We start from the raw sequence: 27769 nt of genomic DNA on the forward strand, positions 1-27769 counted from the left end.
AGTGCCCGGTGACCGACCAGGACACTCTCTTGGCCAGGGTCGCGAGGCTGGGACACAGGGTGGCCCCAGAATTTTACTGCCTGTGGCCAAGTTGTAAGCTCACGTCTGGGTGCTTTGCCCCCAGCGCGTGGCCGCCCACCCCAAATCCGCGTGCGGCCCAGCCAGCCCCCGCCTCATCCTAAGACCCCCTACTGCCCTCAGCACCGTTCTTTCTGCTCACCACATCCAACACACCTCCCCCAGGAAGCCCTCCCGGATCCCCCCATCCAGTCCTTGCACAGCCCCGCTCTGTCCTCCACCGCCTCTATGGACACACACATCCAGCATCAGTGAGATGACCCGCGGAGGAGCCGGACCTCCGCTCTGTGCCCGGCACCGGCCACAGCACGTGTAGGGGCTCGAGAAGCTGCGAGGTGAGAAGGTGGCCGCCCGCCGTGTGCGGCTGCTCAGGGCTCGAATTCAGGCTGGCGTGACGGGGATCTGAGGGCCCAGTTTTGTTTCATTGCGATGAATGTGAATTTAAAAACCTACACGGGGCAGGGGGTGGGGGATTCCCTGGTGGTCCAGTGCTTGAGACTTGGCACTTTCCCTGCCATGGGCCCAGGTTCGAGCCCTGGTTGGGGAAGTAGGATCCTACAAGCCATGTAGTGTGGCCAAACAAACAAAAACACGCATGGGGGCAGTGGCCACCTTGCTGGGCGGCGCAGATTCAAATGACAGCGGATTCTCGTTATCCGCAGATCCCGTATCTGTGAATTCAGCTCCTCACAGCAGTTGACTTGTGTTTATCTGTGAAATGTATTTTTTTATTGTCAGTCGATACTCCCAGTGCTACTGCGGTCACTTGTGGACACGCCTTGGCCTCCGAGCCCAGGAGAGGTGGAACCAGGACTCTGCCTTCTGGGCCCAGCCCAAGTTGGAAACCAGGGTCATTTCCTCGCTTGTGTAGTACCCAGTTTTTTCATATTTAGTGCTTTTGGTGGGTGGTTTCGGCCCCCAAGTGTCCCTGAGCTCAAGAAGGCTGTGGTGTGCCTTTTGGATAAAATATGAGTATTTGACGTAAGTTGTCCTACAGCCCTGCCGGCTACTGAATCGATCTATGTCACACAAGGGGGCTGCTAATAGAAACTCTCAGGGCACAAAATATGTGTGGCGGGCTGGTGACACTGTTGTGACCAGAGGCTGGCAGGACCCTCACCCCCCCCCCCACCCCGGGAGCCGGGGTTCTATGTTCCCCAACCCAGCGCTTGCCATGAAGTTACAGACCCTGAGTGTGAGAATGAGGGGAGTCTGGGGGATTTTCCTCCTTCCTTCCTTCCAACTAAATTGATTGATTGATTGATTGATTGATTGGCTGCGTTGGGTCTTTGTTGCTGCGCGTGGGCTTTCTCTAGTTGTGGCGCGTGGGGGCTACTCTTCGATGTGGTGCGTGGGCTTCTCATTGTGGTGGCTTCTCTTGCTGTGGAGCACAGGCTCTAGGCATGTGGGCTTCAATAGTTGTGGCGCACGGGCTTAGTTGCTCCGCGGCATGTGGGATCTTCCCGGACCAGGGATGGTACCTGTGTCCCCTGCATTGGCAGGCGGGTTCTTAACCACTGTGCCACCAGGGAAGTCCTCAACAGGATTTTCTAAGCAGAATTTCTACTGAGCTGCAATTCACATGCAGCAAAGCACCCCAACCACAGCGCATTTTGCAAACTGAGCTCCCGTGAGTCCCCAGATCAAGAGAACGTCCCCCGATCACCCCCCCCCCACCTGCCCTTCTCAGCCACTGACTCCTGAGAGCGCCTGATCCCGAGTTCTGGCCTGCTGTTGAACTTGTTTGCATGCTTGGAACACAGGTCCGCCCGGCCGGTGTCTGTGCCCCTCCACGGCCGCCTGGATTCCCCCGTGTGGACCCACCGCACAGCAGGGCTCCGTCCTCTGGGCGGTGCTCACCTCCGCTCTTTTCAGCCTTTGTTATGCACTTTTTAAAGAGCTACTATGGAGACTCCTGTCCAGGCTTTTGTTGACTATTTGTACACGTTTCTCTCATGTAAACACGCAGGAGCAGGACGCCTGGCCTTAGGGGAAGCATACGGGCAACTTTTTAAGAAAGCGCCCAGCTGTTTTGCGAAGCTGCTTCCCCTGCCCCAGCAGCGGGCATTTAGAGTTCCACCTGCCCCATCCCTGCCCGAGCTGGCATTTCCGGTCTTCACTCTAATGATTTCTTAAAAACAGGTGTATTAGCTATAATTCACGTAACCACGCTGCCCATGCATTTAAAGTGCACAATTCAGTGGTTTTCAGTTTATTCCCAGAGCTGTGCAACCACCATCACGATCACTCTCAGAACATTTCATCTCCAGGGAGGAAATGCCAGCCATTGGCAACCACGCCCCAGCCCCTGCCCACCAGCAACCCACTCTCTGTCCCTGCGGACTGGCCTGTTCTGGACATTTCCCATCAATGAAGTCATACCCCGTGTGTCCTTCTGTGTCTGCTTCTCTCACTGAGCATCGTGTTCTTGGGTCCGTGCACGTGGTAGCACGCACCGAGGCTTCGCCCCTTTTCCTGGCTGAGTGATGCTCTCGTGTGTGGAGGGACCACGTGGTGTTCATCCAGCACCTGCCGACGGGCACCTGGGTGGTGTCCACCTTTGGGCTGCTGTGAATCGTGCTTCTGTGGACTTGCACGTTCAGGTTTTGTGTGCACGTGTGTTTTCATTTCTCCTGGGCACATACCAAGCAGGAGAATTGCTGGGTCAGGTGGTAACTCCGTGGTGACCATGTGAGGACTGGCCAGTCACCCACCCTCCTTGGCGCCCCAGTAAAGGCGAAGCAGCCTGGGTAGAACGCAGGGGGGCCTCTTCCTGGCTGACAGGCCCAGGCAGCTCACCCAGCCTCTCTGGGCTGGGGAGAAGGAGTGGAGTATTTCCTACTCAGGGGATTAAAGAGTTAAAACAGGAGCCTGTAGGGAGGTGCCCAGCACCGGCTGAACTGCCAAGGGTGTGGATAGGTGGGGGGCAGGGTGGCGGGGGAGGGGGTGGCACTCAGGGCAGAGAGACAGGCCCTCTGAGGAGGGCCTGGGGGCACAGTGGGGCCTGGGGGGAGGAGCTGGCTTGCTGGTTTGCGCAGATAAGGTTTGCACGTTGGCTTGAGGGCCTGGGGCTGGGGAGTCAGCTGCTCCCAATGGACCCCGGCACGGGGCGGGAGACAGATTTGGACAGTGAATATTCTCAGGCCTGAGCAAAGCATTTCCGTTCTGCCCCTCAGTTCCGGAAGCCCGGGTGTGGCTCCAGCTTGGAGGGGCTGGGGGGAGCCTCTCTGGGCCCCCACCCCCAGCTCAGTCCGATAGAAATCTGGAAAATGGGTCAGAGAGGTTAGGAGGCCTCTAAGGAGAGGGGAGATGTGGAACCCAGGCCCCATCGCTGTTGTAGTCAAGGCAAAAAATAAACAAACACAGGAATAAATATTCCAAAACGATTAAGCCATTTCCATTTGAAACACTAGGGAAAGCCCACGGGGAGGAAGGGGACACTGGCCTAGCTCTGCCCTATTTTGATGAAGAGGTGAAGCAAGGCAGCCCCATCAGGTCTGAAAAGAGAATGAAGACCCAGCAGCCTGGGAGGGCCTGGGATGCTGGCCCTCCACCCTCATCTGGCTCCCGCCCGCCTCCCCTACTCCTGCCACACAAAGTATCCTTTTCAAAATTCTCAAACAATTGCAAGGTGATCACACATCCACATTTACCCTAAATCATTGATGAGGGAGGCAGCTGGCCGGCGGGCAGAAGGGCTGTGCAGACAGGCCAGGCAGCCTGCTCCGATATACCCGGCAACATTCTGACTGAAACGCCCGGGCCACGATGGGGGTGGGGGGGGGTTCCCTGGACACCCCCCTCCCCCCACAGATGTGGAAGGTATGCCAGCCGCCTTTCATGGTTGCTCCAGCTTCCAGGTGGGGTCCTGGGCTGACGGGCAGCTCCCAAAACTCTGTGTCCGTGTCCTTATCCCGGACTCGTGCGCGTGACTTCGTTTGGGAAAAGGGTGTTTGCAGGTGAGATTAAAGGCCTTGAGATGACATTATCCCGGTGGTCTCGAAATCCAAGGACAAGGGTCCTTTTTAGAGACACACAGAGGAGGGACAGAGAAACGGGGAGAAGACCATGTGACAACAGAGGCAGGGACTGGAGGGACATGTGGACAAGCCAGGGACGCCTGGAGCCACCAGAACTGGAAGAGGCAGGAAGGACCTTCCCCAGGAGCCTCTGGAGGGAGCTTGGCCTTGTTGACACCTCAATTTCCAACTTCTGGCCTCCAGAACCACCTGTTTTATGCCACCTGGTTTGTGGCACTTGTAAGGGTGGTAACAGCCGGTCAGGGCTGTCTTCTCCCCCTCGTGTCCCAGTGGAAGGTGAGGCAGGAGAGGCTGTTTTGATGTGGGGGCCTTGGTGCAAAGGCCCCAGGGCAGGGAGTGAAGGAAGGAGTAATTTTAGGGGGGAACCTTCCAGAAGGGAACAGCCTGGCAAAGGAGGCCTGTCAGAAACCTTATTTACTCAGGCGGCTGGGAGTGTAGGGTCTGCAGGGCCACAAGGTCAAGGTCAACTTGGGCTCTGACTCTGAGCAAAGCCTGGAGGACAATTATCAGAAGTGCGTTTTAATGGATTCCGTTAAAAAAATTATTTATTCGGTTGCACTTGGTCTCAGTTGCTGCTCGCCTGTTCCTTAGTTGCAGCCCATGTACTCCTTAGTTGTGGCAGGCGTGCTCCTTAATTGTGGCTTGAGAACTCAGTTGCGGCATGCATGTGGAATCTAGTTCTCTGACCAGGGATGGAACCCGGCCGGTTGCACTGGGAGCGCGGACCCTTAACAACTGGGTCACCCGGAACGCCCCAATTCTGACCATTTACATCCGTGCTGGGAACCTGGCAGAGGGTCCACCAACAGAGCTGCCCCTCCTCTCCCTCTGTACTGCGTCACTCCCATGTCTCCAGCCACCCTTCCCTGCTGTCAGGGGGGCCCATCCCTGGCACCAGTCACCAAGGCAACTAAGATGAGCAGCTGCCCTTGGTGGTACCCGGAGCGGAGGGCGCTGGGAGTCCTGGAGGGGGGGCAGCTCCGCAGGGATGCGCTGGGTGTTCTCCGGAATCCACCCGGACGTTCCTGGCTAGCCATTCCTGGGCTTCAGATGGGCTTCCGCGAAAGTGAGGGACAAGGACCGCACGGCGGAGGCCTCGTGGAAATCGGCAGCCGCCCCTAACGCGGGAAAGCCCTCTGGCTCGGGAGCCGCGGGCGCCCAGGCGGCCCGGAGACGGGCCCGGTTGCCGCGCCTCCGCCCGAGCTAAAACCGCCCTGCGAGGCGGGGGCAGAGGCCCGACCTCGACCCAGGGAGGCGGGCAGCGTCCGTCCGCCTCCCTCCGCAGGCTCGTGCCCATGGAGCACCCCTCCTTCGGGGCCACACGCCGAGCAAACCCCACTCGGGACGACGTCCTCCGCGTGTGGGGCGCCTCCCGGGGCCCCTCGCCAGCCGGCCCCGGGGGTCCCGCCCGCGCTCCAGCGCACCCCTCGCTGGGCCCGGGCCTCTCCGGGATAAGCCTGGGCTGCCTTGCCGCCGCGGCGGGGACCCGCGCCGCCCCGAGCCCGTCCCCCCCGTCGCGGGCCTCAGCTCCCCCGTTCCCGCAGTCGGCCGGGCCTCGCCGGTCCGGGGAAAACAAAGGACAGTCGGGGGCCACCCGCGGCCACATCGTGCCGCAGGTTCGGTGGCCAGCGGCGGAGACCGCCCGGCGCCGCCGCTTCTCCACGCGCGAAGCCAACAGGCACGCCCGCCTTGGAAACGGGCTTCGGCCGGGTGCCCACAAGCAGGATGGCGCCCTGCAGGTTTCCTGCCCGACCTCAACATGGCGACGCGCCGCCCTCGGCCCTCGCGTCAGAGGCGGAGGTGGACCCTGCCCGTTTGCAAGATGGTGGCAGCCCGGGGGAAGCACGCTGCCCACCGCCGGACACGCCACGTACCCACTCCCAAGATGGCTTCCCTCGCAAAGCCCCACGCGGGAGGGCCGCTCGCTCACTGGCTCCGGCGCAGCCACGTGACCGCGACGCTTCGCCCCTCCCCCGGCTCCGCGGGCCGTTTCCGCCTCGAGCCCCGACGGACGGCCGCCTTCTTCAATGGCCGCCTGCGATTGTTTTCGGCCCCGCCCCTAGAGCGACCTCCCAGCCAGTGGGAGGCGCTGACGGCGTCCCGCGGCGCTCGCTCCGCCCACCCGCGCGGCGGGAGCCAATAGGCAGAGCGCGCGGGGGACGTGTTCGGGCGTCTCCGCCATTTTGTGAGTCTATAACTCGGAGCCGTTGGGTCGGTTCCTGCTATTCCGGCGCCTCCACTCCGTCCCCCGCGGGTCTCCTGTGTGTGCAATGGACGGGTGAGTCGTGCTCGTTCGCGCTCCCCGCCGCCCTCCTCGCGCTCCAGCCCTCCCCTCGCCGCCGGCCCGGCTTCCTCGGGGCGACGGGCCTGGCGCGCCGCTCCGCCTCCAGCCTGGGCCCCGGGGCGCCGCCGGGCCGCCTCCCTCTCCCCGGGCCTGTGGCGCGGACGCGGCCCCGGGGGGGACGCCGGAGGGGCGAGGCGGCGGGGGTCCGATGGAGGGGGCGGCCCGGCCGAGCCCCGCCCGCTTCCGGGGCCCGCGCGGCCCGTCCCGAGCGCACGCGGCCGCCGCGAGGCCCTTCCCGCTTCCCGTCCGGGCCCGGCGCGCACGCGCCGCCCTCGCGCGCCTGGTGGCCCTTCCGGCGCCCCGTACGGCCGCCGCGCGCCCCGTGGGGCCCCCCGCGCGCGTGCGCGAGCCCGCGCGCTCCCGGCCGTGCTGGCGCGCGTGCGCCGCCTTTCCCGCCGCGCGGACTCTGCTCTGCCTCCCCCGCCCGCCGCGGGCCCGGGCGCGGCCGGAGACGCCGCCCTCCCACCCGGAAGGGCGCGGGCCCTCCGCCGCCCCCTTTGTTCCCGCCCGGCGTCCCGGGGTGGCGCCCCGGGCGCGGTGGGGGCGGGGCGGCTCCGGCCCGGGGCCCGCTCCCCGCGTGCGGAGGTGGCGGCGGGCGGGGCTCCGCTCCGTGGAGGCCCGGGGAGCCGCGCGCGCTCCGGCCTGAGCGCCCGGCGGCGGGCGCGGGTGTCCGGGGATGGGGCGCTTCGAGCCCGCGCTCCTCCCTGCGCCCGGAGACGTGCCCGGAGGGTCACGTGCCCTCGGCGCCTCGGGTTTGAAATGATAGGTTTCAGGCTGAGTTGAGGGCAGCCTGGTAGGAAAGTTGCTGCAGCAAGAGGAACTTGATCGGCTCGTGGTCCGCCTTCCGCCCTGGCGGGGATGGACTTGCCCCAGAGGACCGCTTCCCGCGCCAGCGAGCCGGGCGCCCGGAAGCCCGCCGGGGGAGCCCCGGTGGGAAGGGTTCTCTTGGCCGTCCGGTCACGTTCTCGAGGTCTGCTTGCTTCGTCGTCCCCAGAGCTGGTCTTGGGGGCGCGTCTGCAGCCTTTTGTAGGCGGCGTGGTTACCCCGGCAGCCGGGTCTGGCCTTGGCGGTGCCGCTCCTGGGTGGCTTGCGTGCTCTCTGGAAGGTCGGGAAACTTCTTGCAGGAAGGCCATCTTGTATGAGACGCTTCCTGTGTCTGAGGGCCTCCCTGGGAGTTGGAGGCCGCCAGGCACCCTGGGTCAGCAGCCGGGAAACCGCGTGCTGTTCATTCTTCGTGTTTCTGGGAGGTTTTTTCTTGGCTCAGTGAGGTTTTTAAAAACCGTTGACAGTAGCCCGTGAGGTTTTTGCGGGAAAGGGGTGGAGGTCTCACCGTCGCTGCGGTGGGTGAGGATGGAGGAGGGCTGGAGCCCAGGGTGTGGTGGGAGCTCCCCTCCCTGCCCGCCCGAGGGGGATCCTGCAGGCGGCGGCCGCGGGGCCTGAGGCTGGGCCGGGGGACGTGTGACATCACGGCAGGCTCCGGTCACGGGGGCTGCCAGGTGACCTTGGTGGGGGGTACTGCTGAGTAAGTTTTCTTTCTGAGCAGACATCTTGTGAGTCATTAGGTTGTCTCTAGATCTCATTTACTACGTAGACGCTCTCCGAGGGTTGTGCTGCCCTGGGTGGCTCGGGCTGCAGGAGCCGGGACTCTGGGGCAGTCGCGCTTTCCCCCGCCCGGCCTTCCCCAGCGGGACCCACTCTGCGGGGGGAGAAAGTCCGGTCACGCGGAGCTAGGTTGATGAGTAACTCGTGTCAATTGTATCTGATCATTAATCCACCATGTCGCCCCTCCTCGGCCCCCTGGGGCCGGAGCTGTAACCTCGGGCCCTTGAGTTGTCTTTTTACCAGCCTGCCTTCTGCTGGAAACGTCCCCCAAGCGCTGCCAGTTTCTAGAAAGCACACAGCAGCACTTGAACCCTAACTAGCATCAAGTGTCCCTCCCAGAGCCTGTGGAGGGGGTGTCTTTGTCTCTGGAAGGGTCGGGAGGCGGGGCTGGGGTCCTGCCGGGAGCGGGGGGAGGGAGCGGAGGACAATGATGGCTCCTTTTCAAGTGGCGATTAAAGGGCGGTCGGCTCGCTTCCCTGCCCGGATTCCTTGCCCCGAGCCTTGTCGCTGGCGAAGGCCTCGATGGCGGGCTCGTGCCGGCTGCCCAGGGAGCCACGCAGGCGGGATGTGGTGGGCACCCTCACTGACGTCTCCTTTTCTCTCTCCGCAGCATCGTCCCAGACATAGCAGTTGGTACAAAGGTAGGCACCTCTGACATCGCTCTCTTCTTCCGCCTGGCCGGCTCAGGGCTCCAGGGGCGGATGGCCTGCCTTGGGCACGGGGGGGTAGCCCTCAGCAGTCTGGTTTCAGGACCCCCTGCCCTGCCCTGAAGTGCAGAACTGCTTGTCGTTGGAGATGGGATGCGTGGCGGGGGTGATGGGATCTCTCTTCTTGGTTTTGTGTGGGAAAGGTTGAGGTCTGTTTGCGCCCCAGGGTGTTTGTGGTGGGGAGGGGAGCGGGGTAGCCGGAGGCTGTTTGGGAGGATGTCATTGTTCGCGTAGTTTTCGCTACTGGAACAGGGCACAGGGGGCCGAGGGTCCCCCTTGCGCAGTGTCCTGAGCCTGCGGGTGGCTGTGTGCCCCGAGGAGCGGGCAGCAGCTGGCTTCTGGTCAGGCGGCCACGGCGCTTGGGCCGGTTTCGGTTTTCCCAGGCCGACTGTCTTCACACACTGCTCCCCCCCTCACGCCGGCCGTCGCGATCTTCCTGCAGATAAAACCTGTTGGTTTGGTGGTGGGAGGAGGGAAAGGGAGTTCTTCCCAGCACTTGCGGTATGGTGACCTCCCCCTGCTTCTGTGGGGCCAGTTCCAGCCAGAACAGCTCTCCCAGGGCCTGTCTCCTCCATCCCCTGCCCGGGACGGAGACCCTGAGGCTGGGGTGGGGGGTGGGGCGTGCTGTGGGGCCCCCAGGAGGGCAGCCTGGTCCTCCTCAGGCTCAGGAGAAGCTGGGCTTTACGGGAGCCGTCGGGTGTTGGCGGTGCTGAGCTGTTGATGGAAAGGTGAGGGCTGCTCAGGGGCTGAGCCTCGCGGCCAGCGTGCTCAGGGGCCACTTGCTGGTCTGAGTTGACTTAAGGGTCAGGGCCTCCAGCAGCCGCCGCCGAGAAGAGCCCCATCCCCCCTGCAGGTTCTGCCCCGGAGTGTGTGCCTGGGGGCCACCCCAGTGGAGCCGCTAGTCACCCCCTGTACCTGGGCCTCCTGTGCTGGGGAGGGGGTAGTGTTCCCGGGGGAGGCCTGGGGGGTTCAGGCGGCCAAGCGGCAGGGCTTGCCCCGCAGACCCCACAGGTGGCGGCGCACCGGGCTGCCTGCCGTGAGAACGCTCCACTCCTGGGGGGTTTCTGCGCCCCCTGTCGCCTGTCAGAGTTGGGACTAAGGTGCTCTTTTTGAGGTTGTGCAGCCAGTGTTTGGGAGCCCCCGGGGCCCCGTCCCTGTCCGCCTGTGCACAGGGGACTTTGCTACGGCAGAGGTCAGGGTTCAAATCCATGTTCTGGCCACACAGGCAGGGGCTCTGTCCTCGCAGGCAGCGGCGGCGCTTGGGCTCAGGTGCGTCTGCCTGGTTTCCTGTGTGGCCCTTTGTTCAGGGCTGGGGCTGGTCTGCTCTGAGCCTTGAAGTGCTCAGCTGTGCTCCGGGAGGGTGAGCTGGGGTGTGACAGTCAGGTCAGCCTGGAGTGCTTGGGGTTTTTAACACTTGGTTTCGTTTATATCAGACTCCAGCCTGTGAGCGGTCTGTGAGTCTGGGGGTGTTCCGGAGTCTAAGGTGGAGAAGGGATCTGAGGGACTCCCGTTCTGAGCCCTTGCAGCATCTCCACGCGCTCAGGCGCTGGGCCCTCGTGCATCTGTCTCAGCCGTGAGCCCTGGGGAGCTGGGGAGCGGGGAAGGCCCCCTGCAGATGGCTGCCCAGCCTGGGGTCCGTGTCCTGGGAGCGCCCCGTGGCGCTGGCGCGCGTGTGGCCGGTTGCTGTCCCGAGAGCAGACCCGAGGCCTTGCGTTCCTTTGGCGTGTCCCAAGGGCAGGGTGTGGGGTGTGAGGGTCCTGAAGGGGCTCTAGCGCACCGCGGTGTGCTTGCTTGTAGGTGGAAGCTAAGCTGGCTGGGGGAGGGGCAGAGATAAGGTGTCCTTGAGGCTTGAGGAGGGGCGGGCTGGCCCTCTGGTCTCTCCTGGTACTGCCGGGAAGCCCTTCTCAGGCCACGGGTTTCACGTCGGGGGGTTGTTAGAGCCTCCTGGTCCCAGCGGGGCAGCCCACCCGTGGGGTCTCCTGGCTCCTTGGTGGGGTGGGGGTGGGGAGGGGGTCTGTCCTCTCCCGGCAGGAGGGCCACCTGCCGGCGTATTCAGCCCAGGCTTGATCTTATGTGCATCTCGGGAGTTGACTGAATTAGATTGAGGGTAATAACTCAACGCGTTGTTTCTGGAAAGAAAACGGGCTGGGGAGCCTGCCTGCAGGGGCACTTTTGTCACCAGGTGCCCGCCACCTGGAGAGGTGGCGTTTCTGGTCATTGGGCTCCGATTTCCTCAGACTTGAAAGTAGGACAGACTCTGGCTGAGCGGGTGGCCACAGTGTCACAAGGGGGCTTTGTCCTCGTGGGCCTTAAGTGGCTCTGCCGTGAGTGAGAGCCCGGCCGCCGAGCCTTGGGGTGCGGCCAGTTTGAGCCGGTGCAGACCCCAGACCCAGGGCCGGGACACGCAGAGGCCCCGTGGGGGACAGGCCCCTGGCCCTGCCTCGGGAAAGCCCCCAGAGGCCCCACAGGTGGGAAAAGCAGGCGTGGCTCAGGTGCAGGGCCACGGGGTGCTTGGGGGGCTGCGGCGAGTGCGCTCTGTTCCAGCCTGCCCCTCTCTTCCAGCGGGGATCCGACGAGCTCTTCTCTGCCTGTGTCACTAACGGACCCTTTATCATGAGCAGCAACTCGGCCTCTACAGGTAACCTTGACCACAGCCCTCGGCCCTGCCCAGGAGCTGCGTCCTGTGTGGGTATGAGCCGTGCGCTGGGGTCCTGGCCTTGGGTGACCTGAAGCCTCGCTCCCCTGGGAGCCAGGCGGGGGAGGAAGCCCGTGCCAGCAGGGGGGTCCCTTGGTTTAGGGGCGCCTGGGAGGTGCCCTGTGCCAGGCAGATCCTCCTCTTGCAGCAAATGGAAATGACAGTAAGAAGTTCAAGGGGGACAACAGGAGCGCAGGCGTGCCCTCCAGGGTGATCCACATCCGGAAGCTGCCCAGTGACGTCACCGAGGGAGAGGTCATCTCCCTGGGGCTGCCCTTCGGGAAGGTCACCAACCTGCTGATGCTCAAGGGGAAGAACCAGGTACGGGGGCCTGGGCTCGCTCCTGCTCTGGGCCGGGCCGGGCCGGGCTGGGCTCCTGCGCCACTGCCGCCTCCCTCTCCCCCCAGGCCTTCATCGAGATGAACACGGAGGAGGCTGCCAACACCATGGTGAACTACTACACGTCGGTGACGCCCGTGTTGCGCGGGCAGCCCATCTACATTCAGTTCTCCAACCACAAGGAGCTCAAGACGGACAGCTCACCCAACCAGGCGGTGCGGCACCCTGGGGTGTGGGTGGGCGGGGGGCAGGGGTGGCCCCCCAGGGGCTGTGGGACTCACGGCCCTCTCCCCACAGCGGGCCCAGGCGGCCCTGCAGGCAGTGAACTCGGTGCAGTCGGGAAACCTGGCCTTGGCCGCCTCGGCCGCGGCGGTGGACGCGGGGATGGCGATGGCAGGCCAGAGCCCCGTGCTCCGGATCATCGTGGAGAACCTCTTCTACCCGGTGACCCTGGACGTGCTGCACCAGGTGAGGCGGGCGGCCGGGGCCCCTGCTGCGGGGCGGCCGGGGCGGCTTCTCGGGCTGAGCCGACCCGCCTGCCCTCCTGCAGATCTTCTCCAAGTTTGGCACCGTCCTGAAGATCATCACCTTCACCAAGAACAACCAGTTCCAGGCGCTGCTGCAGTACGCCGACCCCGTGAGCGCCCAGCACGCCAAGCTGGTGAGTGGTCCTCGGGGCAGCTGCGCCGCCAGGCGCCAGACACCCGCTCACGGCCCTCTCGCTGTCCCCGCAGTCGCTGGACGGCCAGAACATCTACAACGCCTGCTGCACGCTGCGCATCGACTTCTCCAAGCTCACCAGCCTCAACGTCAAGTATAACAACGACAAGAGCCGTGACTACACACGCCCCGACCTGCCGTCCGGTGACAGCCAGCCTTCGCTGGACCAGACCATGGCTGCAGCCTTCGGTGAGAGGCCGGGGACAGGACACCCGGGGGCAGGACACGTAGCTCAGTCTAGGCGCCCGCTCCGAGCCCAGGGAGGTCGGCACCTGTCTCCCGGACGCCTGCGCAGCACCGGCCTGGAACCTGCCGGGTGGGGCCCTGGCAGCCGGCTGGCAGCCGTGGGTGCGATGATTAGTGTCTCATTTGTTTCTAGGTGCACCTGGTATAATGTCAGCCTCTCCGTATGCAGGAGCTGGTTTCCCTCCCACCTTTGCAATTCCTCAAGCCGCAGGTATTCAAACACTCGTCCCCACCGCCGACTCTGCATGCCCACACCTCTCCCGTAGCTCTGCTTCCACGGCAGCCGACGTGGCGCAGTCACGGGGGGAGCCTACTTTCCTGGCCGCGGGCCTCTGGGTTCCCCGCAGAGCCTGGACAGGGCGGTCATGGGGCCGGGCCGTGCAGAGAGCCCGCTAAGCCCACAGTCTCTGGTCTGGTTCCTTTCAAGCGCCCAGTGAGGACCAGCGCACGGTGGTTGGAGGGATGTGCCCCTAGTAGATGCATTTAAGTGGCCTGGTAAGCGGAGCGGCGTGAGCCGGGCGGGCACCCCTGCGCGTCCCTCCCAGGGGCCAGGCGCCCGCCCGCGTCCTGGTCCTGAGCCTGCCGTCCCGCCCGGCTTGTTGTCTGCATGGTGACGGGCACCTGCGTGCCCACACGGCCGGGGCTGCTGGGCTCGACCCTGCACCCGAGGGCCGGGGCTTTGTGTGCTGCGCGGTGCATGCAAGGCGGTGCAGCCGGCACAGCCCGCGCCGCGAGGAGCGTGAAGGAGCCGCAGGCGTGTGGCCGGCATGGGGCCAGGCTGGGTGCCCCCGACCGCGTCTCCGGTTGCATGAGGACGGGCCCGACCTGCACTTCCCACTCTGTGGAGGACGTGGGTGTTGCCGCTCACCTGAGTGTCTCTCTCCTCCAGGCCTCTCTGTCCCCAACGTGCACGGGGCCCTGGCGCCCCTGGCCATCCCGTCAGCGGCGGCGGCGGCGGCGGCTGCGGGCCGGATCGCCATCCCAGGCCTGGCGGGGGCAGGAAACTCCGTCCTGCTGGTCAGCAACCTCAACCCCGAGGTACGTGTGCCCCCAGGCTGTCCTCCCGGAGACAGGAGGCAGGGAGGGGGCCCGCCCGCAGGCACTGGGGCCCCCAGGGCAGGTCCCGGCCAGCGCCCGTAGGTGCCACGCTGTCCTCTCTGCACCGACGTCGTGCACTGCTGCCGCCTCTCCCGCAGCGCTTGGGGTTCTCCTGTGTCCCCTAACATCTTAATTTACCTTCCTGGTTCCGCGATGCTGAGAGTTGAAGTACTTGGTACAGAGAGCAGTGTTGACATTCCGAGTCTGCAGGGCGCCTCGGGCGGGGGGGGGCGGGGGGATAGGGGGCGCAAGCAGAGGCCGCCAGCCAGGGTCCCGGCAGTGGCCGCCGGGCCGGCACGAGTCTTGGGGGCACGTTCAGCTCAGGGAGCTGGGATGAGATGATAAAGGCTCAGGACCCTTTGGCTGTTGGAGAGACAGGTTCCTGTTTATCTTAGCAAGCTGCTCTCTTGCCTGTCTGACCACGTGTGACTCTCGTCCTCGGGAGCCCTGTCCCAGCTCCTCTAGCCAAGCTCTCCGCTGACAGCCACCCCGCGCGGGGCCGGAGGAGACAGTTCCCGGAGGGCCTGGTTGGGGGCGTGCGTGGGGGCCGGCGGGGGCCGTCTCCTCCCCGCGGAGGGCGCTCCTGCTGTCCGCCCGGTGCGTGGCTCGTAATGTGTGTGGTCTTGACTGATGGGACACCGCGTGTTTTCTTATGTATTTACTGACCTGTGTTTTTGCTACTTTTTTTCTTTTCTCCCCTTCCCCTTTCCCAATTTTTTTTCTTGCCCTGATCCGGAATTTCTTTGCCAACTGACTGCACGGTACTTCTGCTTCCTGTTGTTGCTTGAAACAAAACAAAACCATAAATAAATAAAAAACAAAATTCCCCCTCAAACCCTGCTCTCCGGAAACCAACCTGCCCTTGAATATTAACATCCTGACAACTTCATCATCCATCAACCTGCACGCCTGCGGGGCTGCCTCCTCGTGGTGGACGATTGGCAACTCGCCCCCTGACCTCTCCCTTTCCCTGTCCCTCGCTGCCTTGCTCTGCTGTCCTCTAAAGAGAGTCACACCCCAAAGCCTCTTTATTCTTTTCGGTATGTTATCGTTCACACTTTTATTACCTTGTTTTCATGTAATGGAGGTGGTTGTCACGCCCTGAGATGTGCGGTGCGTGGTCTGGGCTGCGGTTTGCGTATTACCTGGGCTCTGGAGCATGGTTCACCGCCCCGCATGCTGTCGGCCGAGCCGCCGTGTCGGTAGCGCGCTGCCGGATGGTTCTCTGTCAGCCGCCCTTGCCTGGGTTTTAGGGCTTCTCTGCTGAAGGCAGCCCTCCCAGTAACGCTCCCTGTGACTAGACAGGCTCTCAGGCAGAATAAGCAGCCCTGCGGGGAGCCAGCCCTGTGCGGGGGTGCGGGTCGCGGGGCCGGCGGGGAGGCCGCCGTGGGCCGGCTGACTGAGCGCCCCGTCCCCGTGCTCTTGAAGGCGTGTACGGCGACGTGCAGCGGGTGAAGATCCTGTTCAACAAGAAGGAGAACGCCCTGGTGCAGATGGCCGACGGGAGCCAGGCCCAGCTGGGTGAGGGGCCGCCGCGGGCGGGGCCGGGGCTGTGGGGGCGGGGCCCGGGGGCCGCGGGGCCCGGGGGGCCTGGGGTCACGCGTCCTGTGCTGCCCCCGCTCCAGCCATGAGCCACCTCAACGGGCACAAGCTGCACGGGAAGCCGGTGCGCATCACGCTCTCCAAGCACCAGAACGTGCAGCTGCCCCGCGAGGGCCAGGAGGACCAGGGCCTGACCAAGGACTACGGCAACTCGCCGCTGCACCGCTTCAAGAAGCCCGGCTCCAAGAACTTCCAGAACATCTTCCCGCCCTCGGCCACGCTGCACCTCTCCAACATCCCGTGAGTGGAGCTCGTGCGGCCGCGAGGGAGGGGGAAGGCGCTGCTGGAGGCCCGGCCGAGTGAGCCCTCTGCGCCGGATAGGCCTTTCGGGTGCTTGCGGTCGTTTTCTGATAACTCCCTCTTGGGGCCCCTGAAAGGGTTCTGGAGCCCCCATCCTCCCCTGGACGCTCAGCTGCTGTCCTCGGCTCGGCCTTCCCGGCCTTGACTCTCCGCAGACTGATTCGGGTCCGTCTCTCCCCCTGCAGGCCCTCCATCTCCGAGGACGATCTCAAGATTCTTTTCTCCAGCAACGGCGGCATCGTCAAAGGGTTCAAGTTCTTCCAGTGAGCAGAGCCCCGCCCCGCCCCGCCCCCCAGGGCCGCCCCGCCCCCCGCCCCTCACTTGGCCCCGTGTCCCCCTGCAGGAAGGACCGCAAGATGGCGCTCATCCAGATGGGCTCGGTGGAGGAGGCCATCCAGGCGCTCATCGACCTGCACAACCACGACCTGGGCGAGAACCACCACCTGCGGGTGTCCTTTTCCAAGTCCACCATCTAGGCCGCCGCCAAGGACCAGCCTGCCGGGCACCCGGCGACAACTTCCATCATTCCAGAAAAAAGCCACTTTAAAAAGCAGCTGAAGTGACCTTAAAAGACCAGAGATTTTATTTTTTTAAAGAGAAATCAGTTTACCTGTTTTTAAAAGAAATTAAATCTAATTCCCTCGCTCACCTTGGGGAAGTGGGGTGCCAGCCTCATGCCCTCGGGGACGGCGGAGGCCCCGCCCGGCCGGCCCCGTGCCCGTGCCTTCTGCAGCCTGCGCGGCGGGCGCTTCCAGACCTCCCCTTGGCTTTCTTGTGCCTTAAACCCGCCGCTCGGGCAGGGCCTTCCTGGGGTAGCAGCCGGGTAGGGCTTTGGGGGCCCGCGGGGCCAGCCTCCCGTGGGATCATGTGTCTGCCGTGCTGGGGGGCCGGGGGCGGCCGCCCCCCGTCCTTTAATCAAGTGTGTGATTTCCCTCTCCTCCCCCCCCGTTGCTTGTTCAGCCTCGTTTCCACCGTGATCTCTGTGTTACGCTTTGATGCAGCTGCGGACGCCTGTGCCTATAGCAACGTTTCCAGTTGACCAAATATTCTACTCTTCATTTATATGCAAAAGAAATAGTTTTAAGTAACTTTTTATATAGCAAGATGATACAAATGGTATGTGTAACCTAAATTTCCTTCTCGTGGTATGACCTTGTATACTGTACTTATATTTTATCCTTGTCACTGAGTCGCAGGGCAGGATCTAGTTTCCAGGGCAGACACAGCGGGGCCGGCGCGTCTGCGACCTCCCGATGCCTTACTCACCCGACTGTCCTCTGTCCCGGAGGACACACGCTCTTAAACGTTCAGGGTTTCTTTCCTCCTGCAAATTTTGGACCAAAGTTTTGTTTCTGTTTTCTGTCTGCCTCTAGTGCTGGGGCCCCAGGAGGTGGGGGTCCTCCGGTCTCCGCCGCCTCGTCCTGCCCTCACGGGTCCAAAGGGGCGCCCCGCGCAGGCCCTGTGCTGGCCGGCCCGCCCTCGGGGCCTGGGCCTCGAGTTTGCAGGTGGGGTGGAGCAAGGGTGTAAATATTTATAATTTTTTATACCTGTTGTAAGACGTGAGGGGCAGCAACTGCGGTTTTTTATGGTGACACAGATGTATATTTTGATAACAGCAATTACAGGCTCAGTATTGTAAGGAGCACGGCAGGCGCTGCCCGCCGCCGGCTTGTGATGCGGAGAGAACTGAATTAAAGCGATTTTATAACAACGACTACCTTTTCTGTAGGCTCTTCTTTCCTGTGCCCTGTAGACGGCAGCCTGGCCAGCCTGTATTGGACTGAATAAACGCTCTGTACCCTGCACTCGCTTTCCCTCTTTATTGGGCCTGTGCGTTTCACTGCTGTTCCCTCCACACGCGGCCGCGTGGCTCCCCTCCCCCCGCCCTTCCCGCCTGGGGGTCTCGGGGCGCCCCCGTCCCCGCCCCCCGCCCCCGCCCCGAGTACGGCCCCGCCTGCAGACCCACATGACCAGGCCGCACACGCCGCTCCGGGACCGCCTTTTATTGTCTGATGGGGACGCCCCGCCCCCGCCCGCCCCGCCGTCAGTCCTGGAACCTGCGCGCCGCCTGCATCCTGCGGAAGTAGCTCTCCGCCTCCGCCTCGGCCGCCTCGCGCTCGCCCAGCCCCGGGCCGCCCGCCGGGCGCCGCAGCGTGGACTCCCGGCCGGCCGGCCCCAGCGCCCCGTCGGCGGCGCCCAGCGCGGGCAGCCCCTCGCCCGTGGCCAGGTTGACGGTGGCCACGGCCCCGAACCGCGGCTCCTCCTGGTCCACGTCACTCACGGAGGAGCCTGGGGACACGCCCGGGGGCCGGGGCCCCGCACGGAAGCCGCGAGCCGGGTCGCCCGGCTCGTAGCCGCCCTCGCCCTCCGCCCCCCGCGCCCCGCCGCCCGCCGCCTTCCACTCCCAGGGCCCGTTACCCGCGGACAGGTGGACCACGGGGTGGTGCGGCGCGTGCGCGTCGATGGTGACGATGCTGGCCGAGTCGCGGTCCGACGGCGACCTGTACTGGGAGGAGTCGGAGCTGGCGCTGGAGGACGAGGCGGTCTCTGCCGCCCTGGGGCCGGGCCCGCCCGGGGCCTTGGACATGGCGATGACCTGCAGCAGCCGCGGCGGGTTGGCCACGCGGGGCTGCGTGGAGGCCGCGGCGCCGCTCTTCTCGGCCAGCATCAGCCACTTGGCCCGCACGGCTGCGCTGCTCTTGGGGGACAGACCGGCCGCTGCCTGGGCCCCCTCCTCGGGGATGTGCCCCAGCGGCTGCGGCCCGGCCCGCGGCGCAAGGATGACTCGCGGCCCGAGCCCGGGCCGGGCCTGCACGGTGGGATACAGCGAGGGGGGGGCGGGACCCCCTTCTTCCCCCTCCTCTTCTTCCTCCTCCTCTTCCTCTTCCTCTTCCTCCTCTTCCTCCTCCTCCTCCTCCGCCATGGGCTCCGCAGGCGCCCGCAGGTGCGCAGGGCTGGCCTCGTCGGGCAGCCCCAGGCCGCGGCCCTCCAGCGATTTCTGCTTCCACTCGCTGATGAGCTGCTTGGAGCGCGAGGCGTCGAGGGGCACGTGGATGGTCATGTGGCGGCGGGCGGGGTCGTCCAGCGAGGGCGTGCTGACGCGGGGCAGTGTGTGGCTGAAGGTCACCATGTTCTCCTTGCCCATGGGGCTGCGGGGGGCCAGCAGGTCCACGTCCACGCTGGCCCGCTTCAGGCTGCCCAGCGAGGTCTTGTCGCGGGCCACGGGCCGGGGCACGCCCTCCAGCCGCCCGGGCGGGCCCAGCTCGTCGGTGCTCACGGACTTGTTCTGCTGGTACACCGAGTCGTGGCCCCGCTGGGTCAGCGCCCGCAGCGCGTCCTTGGCCGGCGTTGGGGCCGCTGGTCTCTCTGCCGGTGGGGCCTGGAAGTTGCCCACTGCGTGGCAGGCCTGGGGATGAGACGTGGGCTGGGCGTGAGGTGGGCAGCCGGAGACCAGGGTCCCCGCCGGGCCACGGACTTGCCGTGGGCGTCGGAGAGAAGTTCGCTTTTCTCCCAGTGGGACAAATGCTGGCCTCAGGTCACTCACTGCTCCAGCTCCCAAGGGACAAGACTCAGCGGCGCCCCCCAGGGTGGGGCAGCCTCCCCCCTCGGCCCCTCACCAGGTAGGCGGCAATGCCGGCACCTATGAGGAAGCCCGCGTAGACGTCCACGGGGTGGCTGCGGTACTGCGTGATCTGGGTGAGGCCACAGACCCCCGCCGCGATGGCAAAGGAGAACACCAGGATGGGCTTCAGCAGCTTGGTGGTGTCCGAGATGACCGAGTTGAAGTACATCTGCAGTGGGGCAGACAGGGCGGTCAGGGCAGCTGGCCCCGGTGGGCGTCCAGGGCACGCGGCGGGGCCGCCCGGGACTCACCGACACGTAGACGGCAGCGAAGGCAGACAGGGTGGCGTGCTGGGATGGGAAGGTCTTCCTGCAAGAGGCACCCAGGTGAGCCCCGCCGGGGATGCTGCCTCCGTTTCCCCGCACGCTCAACGTCCGGACTCACTCACCGTGCAGACAGGATGGCGTGGGCGTCGTGGCCAGAGCAGATGTCCTGCGTGATGTAGGGGTTGGCCTCACACGACGTGCCCAGCAGGGTGTAGTTGGGCTTGCAGACCGTCAGGAAGAAGGGCGCGTGGTAGCCTGTGGCCAGCTGGATGACGTCAGTCACCAGGGCCGTGGCACACAGGCCGAACACGTGGACGCCTGCGGGGTGGGAGGGTGAGGTCCAGGCGCGGGAGCTGGGGCCAGACCCGCTGCCCTCGGTGCGCGGGCGCCACGGGGGACTCACCTACGAAGCGCACCGTCCGCCGAAGGAAGGAGTTGAAATTGCAGCCGCCGGCGTGGATGCTGCCCTCGGGGCCGCCCGGGCCCCCGCTGCGGCCCCACAGCCGGGACTGCAGGCAGTAGAGCAGGCCCTCGCCCACCATGATCTGCGGACAGGGAGGTGCTCAGCCGGGCCCGGCCAGGGAGCCCGCCGCCGCCCGGCCCCGCCCAGGACTCACCGAGGCGGCGGGCGCGGCGAAGGCCAGGCTGAGCAGCATGAGCAGCGGGATGAGCTCCTCGCTGGCCTCCACGTAGGGCATGGAGAGCGTGCGGTCGTGGCACTGGAAGCCCACCTTGGCCGGCTTGAAGAGGTCCGTCAGCTCCAGGAAGTAGAGAGACACGATGGAGGACGCCACTAAGGGCAGCTGCGGAAAGAGGGCTGGCCAGGGTCACGCCACGCTCGTGCGTGGAGTCATCCGCCCCGGACTTGAGTCCCTTCGCTGACTGATCCCCCGATCCGCGTGTCCAAGCGGCTGTTCACCCACTGATAGGCTCATCCAGCAGTCCAGCGACCCACCACCTGTCCGTGTAGCAGCCACAGGTCCGTCCATCCAGCGGAGCCACTCCTGCACCCATAATTCACTCATCAACCCACCAGTCATCCCATACATCAACACTCCTTCCATCTGTCCACCTGTCATCCATCCATTCACCCAGGCTGCCTGCCTTCCTTCCATCCATCCATTCACTCTTGCATCCACCAATCAACCCACGCACCCATCCACCCACATATTCACCCATCCATCATCTGTCCATCAACCCACCCACATCCATTCACGCATCCAATCATCTTCCATCATCCAGTCATCAGCCCACCTCCATTCATCCGCTTATGCTCCCTTTCTTCCATCCATCCATCCCTTATTCAGCCGCTCATACATCCATCCACCCACGCGCCCAACCATCCATCCATCCAACCATCCATCGTCTTCCATTATCTATCCATCAATTCACCATCCATCCACTCATTCTTCCTTCCATTCAATCGTCCCTCCACCCACCCACCCAGCCATCCAACTATCATCCATCCATTCACCCACACTTCCTTCTTTCCTTCCATCCATCCACCCACCCATTCATCCACCCATGCTTGCTTCCTTCTTTCCATATACACCCACTTACCCATCCATCTATCCATCATCTTCCATCATCCATCCATTCTTCCATTATCCATCCTTCCATCCATCTCTATCCACCTATCCACCCATTTACTCATGCTTCTTTCCTTCCATCCATCCCTTCATCCTTCCTTCCATCCATCAACCCATCCATCCAAATACCAATCCACCCACCCTCCCACACACCCATCAACCCATCCATCCAACACCCACTCACCCACTCATCCATCCATCATCCATTCATCCAAAAACACCCATCCATCAACTTTCAACATCTATCCATCCATTTACTCATTATTCATCTATCTGAACACCCATCCACCCACTCATTCAGCCTCTCATCAATCCACCATCTAATCACCCATCCAACCCACATTCACTTCCTTCCTTCCACCCACCTATCCATCCATTCAGCAACCCACCCACCCACCCATCATCCCTCCATCCATCATCTTCCCATATCTGTCAATCCACCATCCATCCATCCACCCACCCGTCCTTTCTCCCATCCATCCACCCACACACATCCATCCATCCATTTGTCCATCATCCACCCATCTACTCATGCTTACTTTCTTCTTTCCTTCCATCGACCTATGCATCTGTCCATATATCCATCCACTTATGCATTCATCCATCAACACACCCACCCGTCCATCCATCCATCCACCACCCACCTACCCATTCAACGATCACCATCCTTTCATCCAAATACCCGTCCCGTCCATCATCTTCCAACATCTATCCATTTATTCATTATTCATCTGACCATCCACCCACTCACCCATCCTTCCTCCCATCAATCATCCATCCATCCACTTACTCATCCATATTCCATCCACCCCCCCACCCACCTATCCATCATCTTCCACCATCCATCCATCCACTCATCCATCCATCATCCCATGCATCCACTCATCCATCTATTCATCCATCATCCATCCATCCTCTTCCATCCTCCATCCATCAATTCACCATCAATCTATCTGCTCATTCTTCCTCCAACCTATCCATCAACCCACACATCCACCCATCTATCTATCCATCCCCCCACCTACCCACCCGTCATCCATCCACCCACCTACACTTCCTTCCACTCTTCCCTTCTTCCTTTCTTCCACCCACCAATCCTTTCACCCATGCTTGCTTGCTTGGTTCCTTCCTTCCATCCATCTACCCTCACATCTATCATCTATCTGTCACCTTCCATCATCATCCATCCATCAAACCACCATCCATCCATTCACTCATCTTTCCTTCTATCCATCCATCCAATCATCTTCCATCATTCATTCATCAATCCACCGTCCATTCATTCAGCTACTTACGCTTCCTTCCTTCCATGGAACATTCCCTCCCACCACCCACCATAGGTAGGTACATCCACCTACACCTCCTTCCTTCACGCCTTCATTCTTTCCTTTCACTCATTACCCACCCATCCATCATCCATCAATCCATCATCTTCCATTATCCATACCTCAGTCCACAGTCTATCCACCCACCCATTCATCTATCTACCCATGTTCTATCCAACATCCAACCACCTACCCATGCTTCCTCCCTTCCATCCACCCATCAATCCACCATACATGCATCCACTCATCCTTCCTTCTTCCCATCCACCACCCATCCATAAATCCACCATCCAGCCATCCATCACCCATCCATCCCCTCATCCATCAAACATCCATACGTCCAAACACCCATCCATCAACTTCCAAAATCCATCTATCCATTTATTCATTTCACACCCATCTGACCACTCACCCACCCACCCATCCTCCCATCCATCCATCATCTTCCGTCATCAATATACCTCCATCTACCCACCCATCTATCCATCCACTCACGCCTCCTTCCTTCCTTCCTTCCACTGACTCACCCATCCACCCATCCTTCCACCTACTCACCCACCCATGCACCCATTCATCTCGCCACCCAACCACTCATCCATCCACCCCTCCTTCCTTTCATCCACCCCTCCTTCCTTTCATCCACCCATCCTCACATCCATCCATAAATCAACTATCCATCCACTTACCCATCTATCTTATCAACCCATCCATCCACTCATCCATCAATCATCCATTCAAACACCCATCCCTCTGTCCATCAACTTCCAATATCCTTCTATCCATTTATTCATTTGCCATCCGTCCAACCACCCAGCCGGCCAGCCACCCACCCATAGTTCCATCCATCCACCCATCCATCATCCATCCACCCCCTCACAACTTCATTGATTTCTCTCCTCCAGCTACTGTTGCTATTTTGAACCACCTAGAAACAACAGACAGGTTCCTGCCTCTGGGCCTTTCCTCTCAGGGATGGATGGATGCACTTAGACACCCCTCTAGGGTCCTGGCCCTCCTTGGAGACCCCCTTCCTGGCACCAGTCTCTGCATCCCTTGCACTGCTTTATTTTTTCTGCAGCCTGTACCCCTGCATGCCAACTTCACACTCAGCCCTGACAACATGGGCATCTGGCCCATGGCAGATGTTGAATAAATGAATTAGTTCTTGGAATCGCTCATTTGTGCAACGGCCCTTCTGCATGCCCTGATCGTGTGCCCCCAGGTGACGGGCACACAGCACACGACGCTCCACCTGCTCAGAGCAGCCGTGTTGAACAGGCGGGAGGCTGAGGGTCAGGAAAGCTGAGCTGAGCTTGACCAAGTCACCGGCACGGCGCCCGAGGAGGGCAGGGATGCAGGGTCTACACCTCACACACTCACCCACTTGTGCTGCAAAGCTACTGAGCAGATTCCAGTGGAAACTTCTTATGGAAGCAAACCCTCCCCGTGCCCTCTGCCTCCCCTTTTGGTCCAAGGATCTCAAACTCAACATCTGGGGACCAGAGAGCAGGCTGGCACCTAATGAGGCCCAGCTGCCTTGGGAAGCCCCCCCCCACTCGATTTGTACGATGCCCTGAGAGGGGCCTCGGCCCTCCCTGCAGCCCTGGCTGGGGGCTCCCAGAGAGGAAATGCTGAAGTTGGGTTTGCAGGAGCTGGGCTGGTGTCCAAGGAGCATTTATTGAGCGTCTGCTGCATGCAGGCATGAGGCCCAAGGCAGTCGAATGAAGCCACTTGCCTGGCTCCACCGCTTCCCAGTGCCTCAGTTTCCCCAGCTGAAAACAAGAACAATAAAGTGGCCAGCCCGCAGGGCTTCCGTGCAGGACTGGATGAGCACAAACATTGAGACCGCTTGGCGTCTGGCCCCCCGGAACCCGCAGTGGTATCAGCAGCAGTCAGCGGCCACCTCCATGGTCACGGTCAGCGTGATCCGGCCCAGCCCCCTGGGCAGACCGCCTCACGCCACAGAGAGGGCGTAGGTGGGGCCTGAGAACAGCCTTTCAACATCATCAGATCTTTCCACAAGAGGGTCGTGCTGAAGACCCTCTGCGACGTCCCACGCCCCAGGTGCTGTGGCTCCAACGCCTGGCCGCCTCCCGTTTCTCCTCCAGCCCTCGGCCCACATCTCCCGGGGGGACCAGGCTGGAGGCAGAACCGGCGGCACCTGGTGGCGGGGGGGCCCAGGTCATAGACCCCCGGCCCCTGAGGATCTGTAAGTGCCTCCTGAATCCCAGCAGCCGCTTCTCACTGCTTCCAGAGACCCTCTGCTGAAAACCACGAACGCCTCAGAGCACAGCTGCCCCAAAGGAAAATCATTCACACTCATTCACGATGTCGAGCCAACGTGCTTGCTTTCGGGACGTGTTTTTAAAGAAAAAAAAAAAAAAGAGAATACTGGCAATAAAGGAAATGCAGACTGAGGCTGGGATACAGTTTCGCACCCACCAGGTTGGTCAAAATCCAAATGCCACTAACAGTGCAGGGGAGGCTGCAGGAGGACAGGCATGCACGTGGGGACCCCCAGGCGATGGATCTGGCGTCTTTCCCGAGTGACCACACACTGCTCCCCAGGGAGGTGCCCTGCAGATAAGCTCCGCAGGCTTGTGTGGGGTGACACAGGAGCTTAAAGAGTCTCCTTCCAGGAATGTCTGTGAAACACCAAGGCTAGGAAGCACCCGAATGCCCGATGCCCTGGGGCTGGCGCCCAGCGCTGGAGTACTACGCAGCAGTGAAAAGGGAGGGGGCACCCTTTCTTGGGGCCATGGTAAGCAATGGTCTCCGGCAGGAAAAAGATGAGGTCAGGAACTGTGTTTTCAGAGATGGTGGGGCAACGGCTACCTATCTGGTGGACTTGCATGGCTGTGAAAGGCTTTCTGGAAGAGGACACAGGTGAGAGTAGGGGGAAGCGGGGGCCTGAGGGGGAGGGTGCTGCCTCCCCGCCGCCTGTAGAACACTGAGAAGGTATAACCTGTAACGAGGATTCAGATGCAAACTGAAAAAGTAATCAGATTGCCGGCCCGTTGGGGAGGTGCCCGCCAGCCTGGGTTACCCTGCAGGGGGTTGACCGGGTGCTGTTGGCTCAGGTCTGGGGGCGCGGCTCCTCCTGTCTGGAGGGCCCCGCACCCTGCCTGGGTCCCTCACGGGAGCTAGGCTTTCTGGCGCAGCAAGCAGGGGGCATTGTAGGTAACCAAGGTGCAGACCGTTTCGGTCTGGATACGTGTCAGCTGTCTGTCCCTGGCGCTTGGTACGCGCCCCGGGGCTGCATTTACCAGCTTTTGTAAACACTCAGGGGGCCTTCACCGTGTGCCCGGCCTGTTCTAGCAGCGCTCGGCGGAGTGCACGAGCCTCCACCATGAGCAGAGCAGGGATTTCAGTTCAGACCTCCAGGCCTCTGGTTCTCGCGCCGGAGGAGGACATCGCATCCGTGTCCCGCGCCCACCCGTGGCCCCCGACACCTCGCTCCGGCCCCTCCGCCGGAGCTGCTGACCGGTGCCCCAGACGGTAGGTCCCGCCCTCCAGCACTTGCCCAGCTCCCGCGAAGCCCAGGACATCCTTCCGCGCCTCTGCAACTCCTACTCGTCCTGCAGAGCCCAAGTGTTCCGACACCCCGCACCCCCCACCCCCGGGCACCCCGGCTGTGCCTGGATCCGAGGCGGACGCGACCCGTGCCCGCCCGCGTGCCCCGGCGTGGGGGGTACCCGAGGGCCGCTGCCGCGCCCCCACCAGCGCGACCTCCCCCCACTCACCTCCACGAAGTAGAAGCAGGGCAGAAGCGTCATGCTGTCCTTCGGGCTTTTATTCTTCTCCTTGGTCGAGATCATGGTGCCGGGCGCGCCACAGGCCGCGGCTGGAGGGGACAAAGCCGCGCTGGAGGAGGGGAGGCGCTGCCTGAGCCCTGGGGGGACGCGGGGGGAGGGGCGGGCCGCGGGCGCAGCAGCCGCCCCGGGAAACTGAGGCCGGGCAGAGCGGGGCCCGCGGCGTGCCCCCCGCGCACCGCGGCCCTGCCCCAGGCTCCGGCGGCCGCCCCGGGCGGGGGGTCGGCAGGGGGCCCGCAGAGAGGGCGCGGCCGGCCGGGCCTGCGGGCCTCCGGGCCGGGGTCCGTCCCGCGCGTCGGGGCGGGGGCCTGCGGGGCCGCGAGCGCGCGGACCGAGCAGCGCTGGGGTGCGCCCTCCGCCCGCGGGCCCCTCACCTGGCGCGCCGGCGCTCGGAGGGCGGAGCTGGCGGCGGCGGGGGCTGCGGCGCGGCGCGCACAAAGCCGGCCCCTCCCCCGCGGGGGCGGGGATGGGGATGGGGGTGGGGGATGTGGGTGGGGATGGGGATGGGGATGGGGGATGGGGATGGGGATGGGGGATGGGGGATGGGAATGGGGATGGGGATGGGGGATGGGGGATGGGGGATGGGGATGGGGGATGGGGGATGGGGGTGGGGGGCGGGGCCCCGCCCGGCCGGAGACCCCGCGCCCGGCGGCCTAGCTGCGGCGCAAGGGGCTGGGGCTCTTTGTCTCGGCGCGTCGGGGGCAGCGCGCGCGGCCGTCGCCGTCCCCGCGCCCTCCGGCTCCGGGTCTCCGGGTCTCCGGGTCTCCGGGGCCTCGGTCTCCCGCGGGGCCGGGCGCGGGCCGGGGTCTGCGGGCGCCCCCCCTCCCGGGCCTCTGGGATGGGCGCGGGCGGGGCGTCCTGGTCTCCGCGTCTCTCGCCTCTCCGCCCTCCCCCCCCCCCCCCCCCGGCGCGCGTTTCCATGGCGAGCTCCCCGGGCGCCCGCGCCCTCGGGAGACAAAAGCAGCTGGGGGGGGGGGGGGCCGCCCTCACGGCCGGGCCCCCGCCCCGCCCCCCTGCCCCCTGCGCCCCGCGGGGGTCCGCCCTCCGCTCGCCGGGCCCACAGCATCCAGGACGCACGGCCCGGGACGCCCCGGGATGCGCGGGCGGCGGTGGGGCCCTCGTGGTGGACGCACGTGAGGCTCACTTAGGCAGCGCTTGCTGTGTGCAGGTGTTTCCCCTTTTCCACACGCAGCCGTGTGGGGCGGCGACCAGCTGACCGTCATTTGACACGTGGGGAAACTGAGGCCCCGGGAATTTAAATCTCTGTCCATGGTCCCCAGGCCCCAAACGGCAGGATTTTATTCAGTTCATTTTTTTCACCATCTCCTGAGCACCTGCTGCATACCTGGTCCTGTACAGTCACGGGGGAGCCGCTGGAACTGGG

General features: G+C 63.4%; 3 protein-coding genes across 5 annotated transcripts; 2 read left to right on the forward strand and 1 right to left on the reverse strand.

Moving 5' to 3' along the window:
• Positions 1-6286: 6286 nt before the first annotated feature.
• PTBP1 (polypyrimidine tract binding protein 1) lies at positions 6287-17576 on the forward strand. 3 transcript variants are annotated; one of them, XM_057708925.1, is made up of 15 exons: positions 6287-6396; positions 8675-8705; positions 11334-11409; positions 11615-11787; positions 11874-12020; positions 12103-12273; positions 12356-12466; positions 12540-12714; positions 12905-12982; positions 13661-13809; positions 14876-14909; positions 15298-15390; positions 15495-15711; positions 15957-16034; positions 16115-17576. In XM_057708925.1, exons 1-15 carry the CDS (start codon positions 6389-6391, stop codon positions 16245-16247), a joined length of 1674 nt encoding a protein of 557 aa, XP_057564908.1. In that variant the 5' UTR covers positions 6287-6388; the 3' UTR covers positions 16248-17576. The 3 variants fall into 3 exon arrangements, with proteins under 3 accessions (XP_057564908.1, XP_057564909.1, XP_057564910.1); XM_057708927.1 differs by lacking the exon at positions 6287-6396 and adding an exon at positions 7097-7432; XM_057708926.1 differs by lacking the exon at positions 12905-12982.
• Positions 17577-17815: 239 nt separating this feature from the next.
• Positions 17816-26793, reverse strand: PLPPR3 (phospholipid phosphatase related 3). Its single transcript, XM_057710436.1, has 8 exons — positions 26760-26793; positions 26317-26417; positions 20277-20462; positions 20063-20204; positions 19782-19977; positions 19645-19702; positions 19389-19562; positions 17816-19177 (listed from the first exon to the last, which is right to left on the reverse strand). Exons 2-8 carry the CDS (start codon positions 26389-26391, stop codon positions 17816-17818), a joined length of 2193 nt encoding a protein of 730 aa, XP_057566419.1. The 5' UTR covers positions 26392-26417; positions 26760-26793.
• Positions 19184-23716, forward strand: LOC130837467 (putative proline-rich protein 21). Its single transcript, XM_057710437.1, has 2 exons — positions 19184-19997; positions 20331-23716. Exon 2 carries the CDS (start codon positions 20930-20932, stop codon positions 22586-22588), a length of 1659 nt encoding a protein of 552 aa, XP_057566420.1. The 5' UTR covers positions 19184-19997; positions 20331-20929; the 3' UTR covers positions 22589-23716.
• Positions 26794-27769: the final 976 nt, after the last annotated feature.

Source organism: Hippopotamus amphibius, chromosome 15, assembly GCF_030028045.1.
Source record: "Hippopotamus amphibius kiboko isolate mHipAmp2 chromosome 15, mHipAmp2.hap2, whole genome shotgun sequence".
NCBI lineage: Eukaryota > Metazoa > Chordata > Mammalia > Artiodactyla > Hippopotamidae > Hippopotamus > Hippopotamus amphibius.

What these genes read in the sequence shown, in the direction of transcription:
- PTBP1 (XM_057708925.1), top strand. An exon ending in CCCTGGACGTGCTGCACCAG is followed by an intron (nt 12,274 to 12,355) that starts GTGAGGCGGGCG and finishes GCCCTCCTGCAG; the next exon opens with ATCTTCTCCAAGTTTGGCAC. An exon ending in CTGCACCTCTCCAACATCCC is followed by an intron (nt 15,712 to 15,956) that starts GTGAGTGGAGCT and finishes CTCCCCCTGCAG; the next exon opens with GCCCTCCATCTCCGAGGACG.
- LOC130837467 (XM_057710437.1), top strand. Translation starts at nt 20,930, where the DNA reads ATGCTCCCTTTCTTCCATCCATCCATCCCTTATTCAGCCGCTCATACA.
- PLPPR3 (XM_057710436.1), bottom strand. Translation starts at nt 26,391, where the DNA reads ATGATCTCGACCAAGGAGAAGAATAAAAGCCCGAAGGACAGCATGACG. An exon ending in TCGCTGCCGTCTACGTGTCG is followed by an intron (nt 19,563 to 19,644) that starts GTGAGTCCCGGG and finishes GCCCCACTGCAG; the next exon opens with ATGTACTTCAACTCGGTCAT. An exon ending in CCGGCATTGCCGCCTACCTG is followed by an intron (nt 19,178 to 19,388) that starts GTGAGGGGCCGA and finishes TCTCATCCCCAG; the next exon opens with GCCTGCCACGCAGTGGGCAA.